General features: G+C 47.2%; 1 protein-coding gene across 8 annotated transcripts in view; it reads right to left on the bottom strand.

Annotated features, from left to right (window-relative positions):
* LOC123514763 (ras-specific guanine nucleotide-releasing factor RalGPS1-like) overlaps positions 1-20000 on the bottom strand; it is a 101742-nt gene that overhangs the window by 40592 nt on the left and 41150 nt on the right. For 7 of the 8 annotated variants that reach the window (XM_045272876.1, XM_045272877.1, XM_045272881.1 and 4 more), the window contains one exon: positions 14833-14878. The exons of the other annotated variant lie outside the window; for it this stretch is intronic. In XM_045272876.1, the coding sequence (XP_045128811.1) occupies positions 14833-14878 (46 nt within the window). The remainder of the gene's footprint in view (positions 1-14832; positions 14879-20000) is intronic. 8 annotated transcript variants of the gene reach the window in all.

Below are 20000 nucleotides of genomic sequence, written 5' to 3'. Positions count from 1 at the left end.
GTGTTCTGAGTGATGTGTTGTATACAGAAAAGGTGTCCAGTGTTCAGAATGTAAAAGAAGATATGCCACTAAGCTTTATGATTCCTACTACACCCCCCCTCCATTTTATACCAAGATTTATTTCTTTTAATTAATTTTTTTAAGCACAGAATATTTGGTGTTCGTTCCACAAGATGGTTTACAGAAAATTCGTCGTTTCAAAAAAAAAAAAAAAAAAAAAAAAAAAAAGGGAACTTCGCAATATTAAGATCTATGTACGATTGCTGCCCTTTCTTAAGATATAATAAGTGTGGGGTGTTTTGAATACATAATGGTTAATGGTGAGGTTTCTTTCGCTGCTTAACAGTGTGGTGTACGGGAAAAAAAATCGTGTAGTCTCTACAGCATAGAAGCACAAACTCCCAATTATAAGTTTCATGTACGACTGCAATCCCTTTTCAATATCTTAGGAGTAACAGAGCTATTGAGTGTAGAATAAGGAGGAGTTAGTTACACAAGAGTTTAACCCATAGTGCAACGTAGCCAAGGTGTCCAGTCTCCAGTCCAGTCCAGTCTAGTGTCCAGGGTTTATAGGAGACGTGAAGGCTGCACCTCCCCAACACTGCCCCAACCTGTTTGTGGGAGTCACGTTTCTCGCCGGGAAAATCAATGTTCTCACCCCCTCCTCTCCCCCAACACACTGGACCGGCCCAGGTGGCGACCAAAGACTCACACATTCACAAACACTCCATCACCGCACCTCCACTATTTCAAAAGGCTCCAGTTTAAGTGACGCAAGTTTTGAAGGGTGTTTTTATGGTTCTAATGACAAATCAACAAGGTTACTACACAATTCACAGGAGAAACACCCTCAGATACCTGGCTTGTCATCGCAGTGTCCTTGGAAAATAGTCGTGGTGAGAGAGCGGAGTGTTTCAGAATACGGGCCCAAGACTTACCCACACCCCTGGCTATAAACGTCCTCCATCACCCCTGCCTGCCCACCACACTCCAGATATCCCCTCCCCACGCCTCCTCTGTACCTGCTGCCGGGGTTCCTGGATATTGCGACATGGTAATATAGGATCCCGCCGCCGCAGCAGATCCTCCATCACCGCAAGGTCCTCCCTGAATGACCACCCAACGCAGGACTACTGACGCTGCGCCGCCACCTTCAGATCACCAGAGTATTGACAATATGGAAATACTTTAGACCTTTTTATGCATATTTAGAGGATGAAAAGACACTAACCGTGAGAACGAGAGAGAGAGAGAGAGAGAGAGAGAGAGAGAGAGAGAGAGAGAGAGAGAGAGAGATCGTTAAGTCCCAGAGGCTCCTTAGTTACGGTCCCTGAACCCTGTCAGCTCCAGGGTGTTCACCTACGCCTCATGAACACAACGCTGCATCACCCTCGTCACCATAGCTACCCTCTGCTCGTCGCCCCTCGTCCCCCTTGCCTCTGTGTGGATGATGTGGATGCATGGTGGCTACCTGTCTGATCCACCCCTATCCATTATGTTTAGCCCTTTTGTTGTGACTATCCTTTGTTTAATATTGAAAGGACTGTAAAGAAAGATACAGACTCTCTCTCTCTCTCTCTCTCTCTCTCTCTCTCTCTCTCTCTCACACACACACACACACACACACACACACACACACACACACACACGGCCCGGTAGTTCAGTGATTAGAGCGCTGGTTTCACAAGCCAGATGACCGGGGTTCGATTCCCCGGCCGGTTGGAGATATTTGGGTGTGTCTCCTTTCACGTGTAGCCCCTGTTCACCTAGCAGTGAGTAGGTACGGGATGTAAATCGAGGAGTTGTGACCTTGTTGTCCCGGTGTGTGGTGTGTGCCTGGTCTCAGGCCTATCCCAAGATCGGAAACAATGAGCTCTGAGCTCGTTCCGTAGGGTAACGTCTGGCTGTCTCGTCAGAGACTGCAGCAGATCAAACAGTGAATTACACACACACACACACAGTTATGAGACAATCAACACTTCACCAGTGGCAACAGACAGCAACGAAGTCACGGTCACGCACAAGACGTGACAACAACACACAAAACACTCCACAACAAGATTTTCATACATAAACACAGAGAACAATGCGGCAAGTGACAAGAGATATAGTGAGGAGAGAAAAAAAAAAAAAACGGAGATTAATGCATGAAGTAACACCATTGATAAAACACACAGGAGACAAGAAACAAGGCCATTACGTGAGGTGCTGGTGTGTGTGTGTGTGTGTGTGTGTGTGTGTGTGTGTGTGTGTGTGTGTGTGTGTGTGTGTGTGTGTGTGTGTGTGTGTGTGTGTGTGTGTGTGTGTGAGTTGTCAGTTTCACCATGTTGTAAATTTACGTAAGGGAAGCTTCTAGTGTCACGCCTGCTTCAGGGACAAGATGACAAAAGCAGTCTCTCTCTCTCTCTCTCTCTCTCTCTCTCTCTCTCTCTCTCTCTCTCTCTCTCTCCGAGTATCATAGCAATTCCTAAAGATATAGACAGGAACAGCGGCAGCCTCTCTCTCTCTCTCTCTCTCTCTCTCTCTCTCTCTCTCTCTCTCTCTCTCTCTCTCTCTCTCTGTTCTTTTTCTTTCATATACAGCGAGTCTTTTACTGAAGCTATAGACAGAAACAGCGATAGTCTCTCTCTCTCTCTCTCTCTCTCTCTCTCTCTCTCTCTCTCTCTCTCTCTCTCTCTCTCTCTCTCTCTCACTCTCTCTCTCTCACCTCTTCTTTCCTTCACAAGTATAAAAGCGATTCCTTTACTGAAAACACACACACACACACACACACACACACACACACACACACACACACACACACACCTGGCAGGGAGTGCAACAGGTGGGTACACTGTGTTGTCTTTACCAGGGCGATAAGCTATCAATGGGTCTCCGGTGTGTATGGAGAGAGAGAGAGAGAGAGAGAGAGAGAGAGAGAGAGAGAGAGAGAGAGAGAGAGAGAGAGAGAGAGAGAGAGAGAGAGAGAGAGAGAGAGAGAGAGAGAGAGAGAGAGAGAGAGAGAGAGAGAGAGAAGTGGAGAAGGGTGGGAAGTGCAGGTGGAGGTGGATGTGGAGGTGGAAGGGCCGGAAAAACAATACTTCGCCTACCTTCCCTTCTTCCCATCCATTCCCTTCACTGAGAAACAAAGAGCTTTAAGGAACACTGTTTTTAGCAACGACGGAGGGAAGGGAGTGTGGCAAGCAAGGTCAGCAAGAGGAGGAGGAGGAGGAGGAGGAAGAGGAGGAGGAGAAGGAGGAGGAGGGATGTTGACGTGATGGAAGGAAGACGAGCCAGGAGAGAGGTTGTGACGTAATCTCTTCCTTCCTCGCCTACTCTACACACTTTTACCGCGCTAGTTACCGACAACAGGAGGAGGAGGAGGAGGAGGAGGAGGAGGAGGAGGAGGAGGAGGAGGAGGAGGAGGAGGAGGAGGAGAGGTAATAGCGGAAGGAGGTGAAGGGGAAAGAGAAGAAGGGGAAGTGGCAGCCGGAAGTGACGGGGTGCGGGTATTGAAGGTAAAAAAAAAAAAAAATCTCGGGCGAGCGTTCCGTCACACCTGGTTGAGTAATTCTCCCACGGTGGGCACGGCGTTCCCAGGCCTATGATGGAGGGAGGGGAGGGTAGAATGCGAGAGGCATGAGTGGAAGGGAGGGACTGGGCAAAGGAAGGAAGGGAGGGAAGGGAAGGGAAGGGAAGGGAAGGGAAGGGAAGAGGAGGCAAGAGAAGAGAAGAGAAGGGAAGAGGAGGCAAGAGAAGAGAAGAGAAGGGATGGGAAGGATAGGAAAAGCAAGCAAAAAAAAGGAAAAGAAAGCAAAAAAAAAAGGAAAGGAAAGGAAAAGAAAGGAAAGGAAAGGAAAGGAAAGGAAAGGAAGGGAAGGGAAAAGAAGGGAAGGCTGACTGGGTAATAATGAGGATAAAGTGATTAGACACAAGGTGCACGATGTGGAAACAGTAGTAGTAGTAGTAGTAGTAGTAGTAGTAGTAGTAGTAGTAGTAGTAGTAGTAGTAGTAGTAGTAGTAGTAGTAGCAGCAGCAGCAGGTGGATGGGTAATGACGGGGAGGGAAAACAGGACGCGGGACGACGTGAAAGTCAGGTGGAGAAAACCAGTAGCGAGGGAAAGCGTCGTGCAGGTATGTGGTGGTAGCGAGGTGTGGGCAGGTGAGGGAGTGGTAAGAGGGGGAAAGGACACGACACGAGTGGTAACAGCGATCCGCCAAATATCAATACATTATAAACGCGCCGCACTTCCTGTAGCAGCAGACGAGGGCGGTCTCAACCAGGCCGCAGCGCACCACAGGTGCAGGTGCGCAGGACGGCGAGGGCTTTCCCGGCGCGGCGCAGGAGAGACAAGTCCGGCACACGCTCACGCCAGTAAAAACTCATCAAGCCTTGACAGTTTCACGAGGGAGCCGACATAATTTCCTGCACCACGCCCTGCCGCCGCGCCCTCCCCACGGCACGGCCGCTGCCTCACCCAGCCAAACAGAAACCACAAAAACACAAAACCTTCTATACGCTTTCCACATCAATATTGTTCAAGGGAATCGTCCCTGCAATAATCAAGGTCAGAAGGCAATCCCTCAGTAGCAAATAACAACGGCGGCAGCAGAGGGGCGCTGTCTGAGGCCGCCGGCGCCACGCACTCCCCATCGCTGCCGCCCACGTCACCAGGACGCCAATCGACTGCTTTTCTCACGGTGATGTCAGGACTAAGAAAATACACTGTCTGGTAAAGTCATCTGTATCTTGTAAACAGAGAAGAAAACCAGCAACATACAGCAGAGCTAGGTGCCTCCACCCCCTTCCCGCTGCATGCTGTCCACCCGTGTATGCACCGCGGCAACACACACACACACACACACACACACACACACACACACACACACACACACACACACACACACACACACACTGCACTGAGACGAGTGAGACAAGTGGTGCTGAGACAAATTTGGGTGTCGCCTCTCTGTGTGGCGGGAGGTGTCAGATGCACGACGCGACGGTGGTGGTGGCGATGGCGGTGGCAGCAGTGGCAACGACGGTGGTGGTGGCGGCGGCTTGGCGACCTACTGGTTGCGTGCTTGTCATGACCTCACGCTAAGGATTATTCCACGGCGGGTGATCTTCCGTCGCGAGCCTTGATTCCAGGTAAAACGTTTGAGTCAGCCTCGCCCGGGCAGGCAAACAGGCGGCGCGGCGGTGGCAGGAAATGAAACGAGGCAACCAGAACGTCGGGGAGACGCGAAAGGGAGGCAGGAAGCGAGCAGCGAGGCGCGAAGATAGGGAGGAGGTAGGCAAAGGACGAGGAGAGGATACAGAAAAGGAGGCACATGAGAGGGAATAAAGGAGGAGAAAAGGAAAGGAGGCAATAACGGAGGACAGAAAGTAGGCAGGGGAGAAGTTCAAGGAGGCAAGGGGAAGAGAGTAAATATGTAGGGATGAAATGAAGAGGAGGAGGAGGAGGAGGAGGAGGAGGAGGAGGAGGAGGAGGAGGAGGAGGAAGAGGAAGAAGAGGAAGAAGAGGAAGAGGAGGAGGAGGAGGAGGAGGAGGAGGAGGAGGAGGAGGAAAACAAGGCACTAGACGGAGGAAGACGCACTTTGAGAGGAGGAAGGAAAGGAGATATGGAGGAAGGCACGAGATAATGTAAGGAAGCAGAAGACACAGGAAACAATCCCCTATACACACACACACACACACACACACACACACGGAGGAAGAGACGGCCTGCCAGTCAATGTATACAAAAAGTCACACAGTTCCCCACTTCCCCGGAAAACCATAACACCCTGAAGGAGACCACGTGGGAGAGAGAGAGAGAGAGAGAGAGAGAGAGAGAGAGAGAGAGAGAGAGAGAGAGAGAGAGAGAGAGAGAGAGAGAGAGAGAGAGAGAGAGAGAGAGAAATGACAGGCACGGGGAACCTGTAGCACCTTGGGAGGATTTAAGAGAGAGAGAGAGAGAGAGAGAGAGAGAGAGAGAGAGAGAGAGAGAGAGAGAGAGAGAGAGAGAGAGAGAGAGAGAGAGAGAGAGAGAGAGAGAGAGAGAGAGAGAATTACTGAAGACACTTAAGAATATGGAGAGGTACTGCGGGGGGGGGGGGTATTGAGAGCTTACGGTATGCGAGAGGGTATGTGCTGTGGAGATAAGGAAGGGAGACTAGTTGCGGTGAGGGGAGAGAGAAAGAGAGAGAGTGGGGAGAGGGAAGAGGTATGCGGGCAGGGAATGTGTTGAACAGTCTGCAGTGACAAACTATGAGGCACAAATCGATCTGGTCCCCCTGCATTGTGTGTGTGTGTGTGTGTGTGTGTGTGTGTGTACCCTTCATCGACTACGTAGAGCTCCCAACTGCGACCTCACTCAACAGCCTGGAGGAGGAGGAGGAGGAGGAGGAGGAGGAGGAGGAGGAGGAGGAGGAGGAGGAGGAGGAGGAGGAGGAGGAGGAGGAGGAGGAGGAGGAGGAGGAGGAGGATCTGCAATGAAGTCTGTGCAGCAATGATTTTAATGCAGGTAAGCTAAAAAAGAATGGCGAGAGAGAGAGAGAGAGAGAGAGAGAGAGAGAGAGAGAGAGAGAGAGAGAGAGAGAGAGATAATGAGGAGAAGGTAATTTTGTCGATCTTATCATTCTTGGTGAGCTTTGATCTTTTTCAAGGTCAGATAGAAAGGTAATTAGGTTATAATGAGAAAGAAGCAAGGAAAGAAGGAAGGAAAGAAAGAGGGAAGGAAGGAAAGAAGGAAGGAAGGAAGGAAGGAAGGAAGGAAGGAAGGAAGGAAGGAAGGAAGGAAGGAAGAAGAAGAAGAAGAAGAAGAAGAAGAAGAAGAAGAAGAAGAAGAAGAAGAGAGAGAGAGAGAGAGAGAGAGAGAGAGAGAGAGAGAGAGAGAGAGAGAGAGAGAGAGAGAGAAAGACCGCAGCTGATAAGGACGACTGAAAATAAAGCAAAAGAGTAAAGATAATAGGATAAGCAAACATAATAAGCAGGAGGAGGAGGAGGAGGAGGAGGAGGAGGAGGAGGAGGAGGAGAGAGAAACAAAGGGAGGGTGGAGGGAAAGGCCAGTAACCTAACAGCGACAACAACAACAACCAAGCTTATCTTTTCCAACCGCTGTTTTGAGACAGGAGGAGGAGGAGGAGGAGGAGGAAGGCTCGGCTTGGTAACAACAGGAAAACAGGACAACAGAGAGAGAGAGAGAGAGAGAGAGAGAGAGAGAGAGAGAGAGAGAGAGAGAGAGAGAGAGAGAGAGAGAGAGAGAGAGAGAGAGAGAGAGAGAGAGAGAGAGAGAGAGAGAGAATCAAGAGAAAAAGAGGAAATATTTACTAAGAGATGAAGGGAGAGAAGGGAGGGAAGGAGAGGAGGAGGAGGAGGAGGAGGAGGAGGAGGAGGAGGAGGAGGAGGAGGAGGAGGAGGAGGGAAGGGAGGAAGATTCTTAAGAGAGGAGGGAGAAGTTGATGGGTTCCACAGATACTATAATACAAGTCTGAGTGGCGCCGCCCGCATTGTCCTCCTCCTCCTCCTCCTCCTCCTCCTCCTCCCCCTCTCTACACTCGCGTGCGTGAAGGAGGCTGAGTATAGGTAGGCGGGTGAAGAGGCGGGAAGGTGGGTTGATGTGTAGGTGGGAAGGTGCCTGCCAGTCTGTCTGTCTTGAAGGTGCCATTTGCTCTCTCTCTCTCTCTCTCTCTCTCTCTTGTTCTTGCTGTTTTTCTTTTCATCTGTCTGTTTGTCTGTCTTTCTTTTGCTTCGCCCCCCTCTCTCTCTCTCCCCACAAAACGGTAAGCAGGATGGCCTCAGCCCCGCCAGCCGCCGCCCCGCCGTGTGGCCTGCGATGGACGTGCCCGGTATGAGCTTCACGGATTATTATACATTATTTCCCTCTCCTCCTCTTGAAATCTCGTGGAGTGAATGCCGTCTTGGTCCCTCCTACATGTACTCCACTGGTAATATTCCTCCACAACCAAGTGCAGACTCTTTCGTGGCGTCGGTCTGTTACCTTAAGCGGTGTAGTTAAGATCCAATAGCCTTTTTTGTTCTGCAAGAGGGCGTTTCCGTTTGGTTGAGTCACGGAGTTCACAAAACAATAAGGCGAGCCAGTTCTTGGGAGTGACGTCACGGCCAGACCACCAAATTGTTATGGATCACACTGCTAAGGTATGTGAGTGTACGTCGCTCCCTCCCTGCCTCCCTGCGTCTCTGCATCGCCACACCGTCTGCCTGCCCGCCGCATGCACCACCGCACTTCAGCCTTTATTCATATCGCCAAACACTAGCCTGGGCTCGTATTCTCAAACTTCTATGCTTCACCTCCACGTTTCTGAATACGGACCCAGGCTTTTGGTCTTACCTCAGGAGACCGCTAGTAGTTTTCCTTTGCCACCTCACGTATACACCACGTCAAGAGACATCGTCAGGCCCGCCAGTGACTCGACAAACACTGCAGTTCCATGCCGACTCAATATCCGTGGAGGGCCTTGCAAACACAGGCTATGCTATGCGGTGATTGATCCGCGGCTCCACACAACTATTCGGTTCAAGGACGTGTCTCCGCCTTAATTCTTAACACGCAGGAGCATACACCTTCATGCAGGCCCGTCATTAATTCTTAACTCCCTTGAGAAATTCATGTCACCGAATATATTATACGGAGACTTCCATCCATACCCTGCAGACAGACTCAGTGACTACCAACATGTTGTTATTTGGGTCAGTCCCCAGTCAACTTGCTGGATATCTACCACACTTTCTTACCGGAGTCACTAGAACATTCAGGTCACAAAATATTTACCGATGAGCCAGATCCAGCAGCGACGAGAGCACCATGCAGCTGAGAGCCAATGTAACAGCCACCCCCGAGTCCCAGTCCAGCATTCACAGCAACACAACACTCAAGTAGATGTTAGTCTCGTCTTCGCCTCGCCCACGCCCTTTGTCTGGCGAAGGCGGTTCTTTTTGTAAGTGTCCTTTCAGAGAGAACACCTTGCCGGGTACAATGGCTTCTCATTGTGACCGTCCTTTTAGAGAGATAGAGTTGCATGGTTCTTTCTGTAACTGTGCTTTTACAGAGAACACCTTGCGGGATCTAGTTTCATCTAAAATCAGAGGAATTGTATTTGTTTCATGAATACTACGGAGTATTGAAGATTTAATAAAGCTAAGGACCATTTTCAGAATCGAGTTGCTTTCCTACCACCAAGACTATTTTTTTCTTTTTCCCCGAAGGTCGTGTATATATTATTTAGCCGAGTTCTCAAGACAGCTTCTCGTGTTCATAAAGTAAACATGTTATTAATCTGTCACTAGAACTGTAGCAAATACATGCACTTAAAATCCCTTACAACTTTAATTACCGCCTTTGAAAGTAATCACGGCGTGGAAAGAACTGCACAAGAATGCTGTACTAAGGGTCGTATTCACAAACACTTTATTCTCACCACTACCATTATTTTCTAAGGCCACAGAGCTGACTGATCAAATTCTGAAGATATTATTTCCTTTTGATAACGCAAAAATCACGTTCATTTATCACAACCACCATTAAAACACCACGAAAAACTCGTGTACCTTAAACTGGAAACTTTACAAATAGTGGAAGTGCGTCGTGGAAGTGTTTAACAATAGAAACCTAAGTCATGAGCTCACTCCCACCTTCCAACAAGTGCACCCATTCCACGACACACCAGGCGCCTCCACACCCACGGACGAGCTAGTGTGACATCCTGGCTGGTTCACATAGTTAAATGTATGTAGGAGGTCTTCACTTGAGTGGTGAGTTCAGCGGCCACTGTAACATTATGAAGAGATGGAAGGGAAGCTGTCCATTAAAAGCCAGTGGTCACGTCCCTACACCTCTTCTAAGTACTAGGCCAACTGCTCTAACACGAACAGACCGTAAGTGTGCAGTATAGTATAATACGCACATAACTACTACGTGTGTGTGTGTGTGTGTGTGTGTGTGTGTGTGTGTGTGTGTGTGTGTGTGTGTGTGTGTGTGTGTGTGTGTGTGTGTGTGTGTGTGTGTGTGTGTGTGTTTTGTGAGAAAAATAAGGCTCTCATTAGCAGTGATATGAGTATTTTCTGTACCTAGGGCTTTCCCTGACATCATCGTTCCTTGCCTGTTTAGGAATCATTAGCCGTGGCTCAGGTTCTCAAACAGTCCAAATGCAACTTGAAACTTTTCTAAAAGCTGCTTGGCGTCTCCGAGCGGCCAAACCATTCCTGCGTTCCAAGCGGCTCCCCAGGGCGCGTGTGGGCGGCTTACCGAGAATCAGGCTTGGAAGGATCCCTCAGGTCAGCACGTTTAAGATGAGCGCGCCGTGCAACAAAATCATCTATGGTTGCCAACTAAACACTCGTCTCATTTCCACGAACTGTGTCACCCTCGCTGGAGATTCTTCACAACTTGGGTCTCTAATTTGAAACACTTCCAACTCTTACAAGGACACTTTGGCAAAACAACAAACATTATCTGTCGGGTTTCCATGGTGCTCTCTCTCTCTCTCTCTCTCTCTCTCTCTCTCTCTCTCTCTCTCTCTCTCTCTCTCTCTCTCTCCAGTGCATGGCCGATACTCGTTAAGTAAGATTATCAACCTTTTTGTGGCTTTAGATCGGGCTTAATAATAATCATCACTTCATTCATATTTACATTATACATTTATATTTTTTGCATTTATTAAAAATGAGCCGCATCGAAAGTATGAATTCGTATACATGCACAGCTCACCACCACCACCACCATTTAACCCCTTCAATACTGGAGCACATTTTTTACCTTGAGATTTGTATACGATTAGACCATTTTATTGACATTAGGAAGGGTCTATGGAGGGCAGAAGATTAATGGCCAAAGTCTTCGCTATTTTAATCCCCACTTAAGTTTCTGTATAAAACGACCAGATTGTAAGCAAAATAAATATGGAAATGCGTCATGGCACTGAAGGGGTCAAGTATACACTCACACATCGAAAATCAACACAATATACAAGACACCACCAATACAAATCACCATCGATAATCTTTTAGAACCTCCACAAGGACCTCACCATAACCCACTAGACTCCACGGGCGAGACTCCACCAGCACGCCTCCTGTCCTACATGCACCATATTCTGAAACACTTCTGGCTGCACTCCCCCTACTTTCTAAAGGCTCTAGTTGAAGCTACATCGAGTTTAAGGGTCTCTTTATACTTAGTGATAGATGAACAAGGCTTCTGCATTATGAACAGGAGATATAGTCTTCAGAACCCAATTAATGATGTATGTTGCCTTTGAAAATAGTTACGGTTGAAAGACACGGGTTTTAAAGATGGTTTTAACCGGCATTAGTGAGAGACGAACAAAATATTTACATTAAAAACAGGAGCAACAGTCTTCACAACCCTATCATTTATGTATGTGGCCTTTGAGAATAGTTATGAAGTTATGTAGTTTTTACATTTCTAGTAACAGAATAATAAAAACATCTACATTATGAACAGGAAAAACAATCTTGAAAATCCGTCTAATCATCTCTGTGGCCTTCGAAACCAATCATTGTGAGAAAGTAAGGCATTTTTAAGGATACTATCAAGACTAGTAACAAAACAACACAATATTTACATCACAAACACGACAAACGATAGTGAAAACCCAGCTAACCATCTCTGTGACTTGGAAAACAGCCGTGGCGAGAGAGCAAGGCGTTTCAGAGTTCCAAGCCTTCCTATAAACCATTTCTACCCTGTCTTTCCCCATGTCAAGGAGTTACGACGCAAGGATCCAATAAGGCCTGCCCCTGAGCGTGTCCCAGCCGGCGTGGTGTTCTGATGGCAGCAGCGGGGCGATATAGCAGAGCACGACGGTGGGTCAAGCTGGCTATAAGGGGGAGGATGGCTGGAAAGGACTCGATATTTGGAAGGCAGGAGTGCGTGAGGGGACGAGGATCATGACCAGCAACGGGAAACTAAATGAGAGTGAAGAAGAGAGGGAAAGGTAGGGAACTGTATGTATGGAGAGATGAAATGAAGGGAGAGAGAGAGAGAGAGAGAGAGAGAGAGAGAGAGAGAGAGAGAGAGAGAGAGAGAGAGAGAGAGAGAGAGAGAGAGAGAGAGAGAGAAAGCAAAAACGGAAAAAAATGGAAATTAATCAAGGGAAATAAAAAGAGAAAACACAAGAAAAACAAAGAAACAAGAAGACAGAAACGTAGAACTGAAGAATTAATAAAAAAAAGAGAGATGGCAAATGACGCGGCACAAACAACAAACAACAAAAACAGCAACAACAAAACATTAATCCTTTCTCTCTCTCTCTCTGCACTTTTAGACTCCTTTGAATTAAAAACTCCCACGTATATACATCTCCTAAAGAACCATTTCCCTCAGTCCACCGCTCCAACACCCACGCTGCGTCCACCACCTCCACTCTCTACGCATCTACAGTCTACAGGATATACACAGCCCAGTCCTTACCAGTAAGTCTCTTCATGACGCAAGAGATACAGGGGAGAGGAAAGAGTACAGCGAGGAGGGGAGTGTGCAAATGTGGAGAGCTGGAAAAAGGGAGAGGCATGAACTTGAAAGGGACGTGCTGAAGGGAGAGTGAGGAGTGTGCGTGGCTGTGGCTCAATACGGCAGAGTGAGAGGTGTGGCTTAGGAGAGGACGACACCCCCAGCCTGCACACTGTGACTGCTTCTTCATATATTCAATTTAATCTAACCTAACCTAACTTGATCTATGCTTATCTTATCCTGATCATATCCCTGCTATCTTTAGTCAACCTGATGTAGCTTACCCTAACTTAACCTTGTGCTAAATGTTACTAAATCTAAGGATATTCAATCAAACCTTATGAAACTCGACATAACCTTGTACTAGATGTCACTAAATCTAAGGAAATTCAAAGAGCTTATGAAATCTAACTTAACCTAATCTCACCAAATCTTACCAAACTCAAGCAAATTCAACTAAACCTTATTAAATTGAACCAACCTTAACATAACCTCAGCAGATCTTACTAAACCCAAGCAAATTCAACCAAACCTTATGAATTGGAACGTAACTTAACCGAACCTCGCCAAATCTAAATAAACCCAAGTAAATTCAACTACACCTTATTAAATTGAACCTAACTTAATCTAACGTCACCAAACCTTACTAATCCTAAGCAAATCCAACAAAGCCATTTCAAATTGAACCTAACTAAATCTAACCTCACAAAATCTTACCAAACCCAAGCCCAAAAAAATCTAACCTAACCTAACCTCACAAATTTTTGGGGCCGCCGTGGTACAGTGGAACCATGCGTGCTTTGGGGTCCGAGAGGTCTCCAAGCGCACGGGTTCGAATCCTGTCCACGGTCCGAGTGTAGGTTGGGCTTCCTCACTCGGGGCAACGGTTTCCTAGCGGGTGGGCTTTGAGATAGGAGGTACCCCCAAAAAAGTATCCCCTTTAGCCCATAAACTCCCGTGAAAAGCCCACATGGTATAAAAAAAAAAAAACCGTATTCTGAAACGTTTTGCTCTCACGACTACTATTCTCAAAGGCTCACGTTGAAGATACTCATGTTTTTAAGGGTATTTTTTGATGTTTCTGGTAATGGATTAGCAAGATTTTTAGTTTATCGTAAGGAGAAACTATCTTGAAAACCCTGATAGTCGTCTAAGGGGACTTGAAAAATTTGTCGCAGTGAGAGAGCAAAGGCGTTTCTGAATATGGCCCAAAATCTTACCCAACCCAAGCAAATTTAAGCTAACCTTAGCCAAACTAAACTAAACTTACACCAGTGTCACCAAACCTCTACCTAACAACAAGGACACACAAGTACACCTCTATATTGTAACCTCTTTCATTCAATTTTGCTTCCTTTCGTTCTATTTTTATCTTTTCGGTTTCTAGTTTTCTTTATTTTCTCTTATTTTTTTTTTCTTGTTTTGTTGTTTTTTTTTTCTTTATTTTATTCAACCACACACTCTCCTTCCAATTCTCCTCCCCTTCCCATCCCTATCCTTCGCCCCTTCCTCCTCCTCCCCCCTTCCCCGTCACTCCTCCCTCCCTATCTTTTCCCACGCGTGCAGGATTTCCGTCGATCCTTCCCATCCTCTTCTTCTTCCTCCTCCTCCCTCTTCTCATCCTCTTCCTCCTCTTCTGTCCTTCTCTCCATGCGACTCAACAGGTCTTGTTTCAAAGTTGATATTCCGTCCATCCCTGTTTACTACCTCCTCTTCCTCCTCCTGCTCCTCCTCCTCAACCTGTACCTTCTTCAGCTTCTCTTCTTCGTCCTCCTCCTCCTCCTCTCCACCTCCTGTTCCTGCTCATGTTGGTGCGATACAGAAGTTGGGTGTTAGAGAGAGAGAGAGAGAGAGAGAGAGAGAGAGAGAGAGAGAGAGAGAGAGAGAGAGAGAGAGAGAGAGAGAGAGAGAGAGAGAGAGAGAGAGAGAGAGAGAGAGAGAGAGAGAGAGAGAGAGAGAGTGTGTGTGTGTGTGTGTGTGTGTGTGTGTGTGTGTGTGTGTGTGTGTGTGTGTGTGTGTGTGTGTGTGTGTGTGTGTGTGTGTGTGTGTGTGTGTGTACTGACTGTTAGAGTTGATAATCAAAAGCCAAACCTACACACACACACACACACGGTCAAAAGGTCACGCACTGTCACAGCAGGCGTCACGCGGAGACACATGATTGCGTCAAAGGTCAAACTCATCCCTCCCTTGACCCCGACCCCTCCCATCGTGCCTGGAAAGGTCATGGGGGATGAAGGTCAGCCACGGTCAAGCGGACACGGCAGGGAGAGAGAGAGAGAGAGAGAGAGAGAGAGAGAGAGAGAGAGAGAGAGAGAGAGAGAGAGAGAGAGAGAGAGAGAGAGAGAGAGAGAGAGAGAGAGAATATTACCTTACCTGCCTACAAGTGGAACATTAGGCCAGTCTCGTGAAGGTAACTCACCTGTGAAAGTAATTGATTCATTAGAACGAGTGAGTGATGAAGGTAATTATCATAACAACAAACATATACATGAAAAAAATAAAATAAATAAATAACAATAATAATAATAATAATAATAATAATAATAATAATAATAATAATAATAAGAAGAAGAAGAAGAAGAAGAAGAAGAAAAGAAGAAGAAGAAAAAGAAGAAGAAGAAGAAGAAAATGAAGAGGAAGAAGAAGGAAGAGAAGAAGAAGAAGGAAGAAGAAAACAGAAAAAAGAGAAAGTAGATGATAATGATTATGAACAACACCAACAACAACAAAAATTAAGTAAGTAAGTAAGTAAGTAAGTGCGTAAGTAACAAAACAGACGTAACAATATGTCAGGATCACCAACGCGCACAAATGAATGGGTTATAAATGAGGCGTGGGTGCATAGATGGGAATAAAAGCGTAATGTGGCGGGCTGGTGGGTGCATGGGACAGCACGACACGAGGCCACAACAGGGTCGCAGGTCACCTTACACTCACAAACACCACTCAATCACAGCGTCATGGGGCAGGGTAATGTTTCTCTTCCTGCCTCATTCCCGCCTCCCTCTCTAATGCCGCCTGGCCTGCACTGCCCCAACACCAATACTGGATTCCGTGGTGCAGCGTTCTTTCCTTCCTTTTTAATATATTCTTTTTTAATGGTCATGCAGGCGGCAGGCAGGCAGGCAAGCACGCAGGCACGCAGGCAGGGCAGTCAGGCACTACCGCATACCTGCATGACGCATGACGACCACGGGGCGTCTGGGTGTCGCTCCGGTAATGGTTCAGGGCACACGTTACCATGACTCTTGATTACTCGTAAAAAAGGTAAATGCAGTGACACATCATATTAATCTGCATCACCTTCGGGCTGTCACACTGCCGCCCTGCACCACCGAGGCGCCGAGGTGTCGTGACGCCCGCCTGTCCGCACCTTGTCATGTCTGAGGAGGCTCGCGTGTGTGCCTCTCGTAGTTTGAGTCGGTGTGGGTGTCTGCCGCCCGCCGCCATGTCTGGCCAAGTGGATGGCGTCTGGCGGGAGCAACGACACTAGCCTAGTACCTCCCCAAGACGCCCGTGCCTCGCTGGCCCAGTAATGGTTCTCGCGAGGTGCTGGGTGCTGGGTGCGGGTGAGGGGGGGAGGTATAAGATAAGGCTAGTGTTCAGAAACCCTCTGCTTTCTCATCATGAATATCTTCTAAAGCCATAGAAATGATCAGCTGGGTTCTCAAGAGTTTCTCCTGTTAAAGTGAAAACCTTATTCATGTCACTGTAGAACCTTAAAACCCATAAAAACCAGTGGCACTTGAACTATAGCCCTTTGAATATAGTGGAAATGTTGACGGAATTGTTCTAGAATATGATGTTAAGCATGCAAGTTGTGACACGGTGGCGGGACACGCATTCAAAACGGGGCATGCGATCTGGACACTATTGAATCCGCTGGTAGTGTGGAGTACAGCGGCGCCGTGAGGAGAGAGGCGCCACCAGCCCTCACGGTGATGCCACTCTGTCTCCGCCTCTGTGGCTCCTGCCGGTACCTACCACTCGCCTCCAGGATACCGCTGAAGGACGGGGTGGGGGAGAGGGAGAGTATTGCTTCCAGGCGACAGGGAAGTGTCACTGGGGCGCGACACACACACACACACACACACACACACACACACACACACACACACACACACACACACACACACACACACACACACACACACACACACACACACACACGCCCGGTAGCTCAGTGGTTAGAGCACTGGCTTCACAAGCCAGAGGACCGGGGTTCGATTCCCCGGCCGGGTGATGTTTGGGTGTGTCTCCTTTCACGTGTAGCCCCTGTTCACATAGCAGTGAGTAGGTACGGGATGTAAATCGAGGAGTTGTGACCTTGTTGTCCCGGTGTGTGGTGTGTGCCTGGTCTCAGGCCTATCCGAAGATCGGAAATAATGAGCTCTGAGCTCGTTCCGTAGGGTAACGTCTGGCTGTCTCGTCAGAGACTGCAGCAGATCAAACAGTGAAACACACACACACACACACACACACACACACACACACACACACACACACACACACACACACACATTTTATATATATTTTTTCCTATGCACGTTTCTCGTATAGATAGCTGACGGAGAGAAGGCTGTGTGGGAAGATTTAAGAAGCCAGGGAACGGATATGAGAGAGAGAGAGAGAGAGAGAGAGAGAGAGAGAGAGAGAGAGAGAGAGAGAGAGAGAGAGAGAGAATATGTGGTGGTTGCTATAACAACGGGCCGGCAGCCAGGACGCCACGCCCTATACTATCGCGAAACCTACACATCCCGGCGCCGCCCCCTGCCCATGCACTCCACACACGATAGACTGCCCCCCCCCTCCCTCTCTCTCTGCAGAAGTATTTCCATTTAAAGATATGAAAAGAGTATACAAGAACATGCGAATATATACATCAGCATACATACATATACATACATACGCACATACATTTCAGACACACCACCTCCACACTCTCTCTCTCTCTCTGATAAGAGAACAAAAGGACATACCAAACATCTACGTCCGCATATTAGTATACATAAATGCATAAACACATACATACATACATTCAGACACTACCCAGTCAACGCTATCAGATAAAGAGATTTCTCGTTAATGTGCCAAGGCTGCGGCGGCTCGATACGGGAAGTCCAGATCTCACGGGACGCCAAGGCACCCAAGGCACCCACGCACCGTCTCGCCAATCTATCAGGGCTACAGGTTGACACAGTTTGCTTGAGTCCCACCGCCCATAACAGGTAACACGTGAACTATCAAGTCACCAGCGGGATTATTAAGGCTACCATACACAGTTACACACCAGTTCAGCTTGGGTTACTAGTAAGTGTATTGCCACAATCCAATCTGGGAGCTTCCTATCTAATTTTCGAGGGAAGCCGAGAGGAAATGAGCTGATGAGAAAATGATACACACACAGTAAGACATAACACAATTTCCTCGCGGCTTCAGGGGTCACGTGAAAGAAAGCCATGCATGCACACACTGATTTTTTGGCCCTGACTCGCCACACGGAGGCCAACATGCAGGCGAACAAAGAAAGACTAGTGTTGGCTGGCTGGCTTTTCATTGGGGACACTTGCAAGTAAGGAAACATGTATTGAACTCAATGTGTCACTTCTCGTTCTTAAGACGCATGTGCCCACTGACGTGATGATTATTTGACTGCTGCTTTTACTGCTGCTACTACTGCTGCAGCTGCTGCTACAATTACTACTACTACTACTACTACTACTACTACTATAACTATTACTACTCCTACTACTACAATAACAACTGCTACTTCTAAAATCCCAATTACTACAAAAATTATGACTACATTTACTACGACAGCAGCTAAAACTAAAATCACAACTGCACCAATAATATACACAAACAACAACTATCGTTACTACTACTGCTACTACTACTACTACTACTATTACTACTACTACAACCACCATCACCACCACCAGCAAGACATAATAAGATAAACACGGCGTTCTGCTGGCCAGGTGTCTCGGTCCTCACGTGTGGGAAGACTTGAGACCCTCCCCACAGCCCCGACCCGCTTCAATTGCTTACCTACCCTGCACTCACTGATAAGTAGTAGTAGTAGTAGTAGTAGTAGTAGTAGTAGTAGTAGTAGAAGTAGAAGTAGAAGTAAAAGTAAAAGTAGAAGTAGTAGTAGTAGCAGCAGCAGTAAAAGTAGTAGTAGTAGTAGTAGTAGTAGTAGTAGTAGTAGTAGAAGTAGAAGTAGAAGTAGAGTAGTAGTAGTAGTAGTAGTAGTAGAAGTAGAAGTAGTAGTAGTAGTAGTAGTAGTAGTAGTAGTAGTAGTAGTAGTAGTAGTAGTAGTAGTAGTAGCAGTAGCAGTAGTAGTATAATAACATCGCGTGGGATGGTGACTAAGAGGGGAATACAATAGGATACAAAGGAATAAAATGAGAGCAAAGTTCGTGTGGTGTAAATGTTGAACAGGAAACTACAATAACACACGAGGAAAATGTCAGGCGTGATACATTTTCTTAGTAAACATATTGCGGTACTGACATGCGTGCACAAACTTTCGCAACCACAACGATAGCATGCCTTCTTATCCACGACGGCTGACTTAGTACGTTTCATACTATACACAAGTCGTCATAATATTCTACAACTGTTTTCCTTATTCATTTCATTTGAAGTATGGATTTTTTTTTGCAACGTGTGTGTGTGTGTGTGTGTGTGTGTGTGTGTGTGTGTGTGTGTGTGTGTGTGTGTGTGTGTGTGTGTGTGTGTGTGTGTGTGTGTTTACCTAAATGCAGCAGATTGGCTGTGTTGTGCTCGTGTTGTTCTGTCTCCATATCTACACTTTTTTTTTTTTATCCATATAAGTCTTAAAGTGTGTGTGTGTGTGTGTGTGTGTGTGTGTGTGTGTGTGTGTGTGTGTGTGTGTGTGTGTGTGTGTGTGTGTGTGTGTGTGTGTGTGATACGATGGGGCAAGGGATGGACGGATGAAGGTATTGAGACACCTGGGGAGGGCTGGGGAGGGCTGGGATAGGTTGGCGTGGGCTGGGGTGGTCTCGGTGGGCATTTGGTGAGGGTTGGAGCGTGCGGGGAACACACGTGCCAACACTCAGGGTTCAGGGCCATCACGAGCGGGGAGGGGAGAGGGAGGTGCAGTGCCACAGTACCACTCAGCGTTCTTTCATATAAGACGACGAATTCAAGTAAAAGATCATGGATAGTCTCCCCCGAGAAAGACTTCAACTCATATGAAGGTGAATATACAGAACCAAGCAGGGAGTTCCATAGTTAGCCAGGGAAATGGATGAACAATTTTGAATACTGGCTAACTCTTGCCTTAGAGAGGTGGATAGAACAGAGGGAAGATGAAAGTCGTGTGCACTTATAGGTACTACTACTGCTACTACTACTACTACTATTACTGCTACTACTGCTACTACTACTACTACTACTATTACTACAACTACTACTACCACTACTACTACTACCACCATCACCAAGTCATAACGGAATAAGCTAAACACTTATTCACACCATTTGTTCTCCGCGCAACTACCCAATGATCCGTC

This window comes from Portunus trituberculatus, chromosome 38 (assembly GCF_017591435.1).
Source record: "Portunus trituberculatus isolate SZX2019 chromosome 38, ASM1759143v1, whole genome shotgun sequence".
NCBI classification, from domain to species: Eukaryota; Metazoa; Arthropoda; class Malacostraca; order Decapoda; family Portunidae; genus Portunus; species Portunus trituberculatus.
This window is presented reverse-complemented; position numbering and strand designations above follow the sequence as displayed.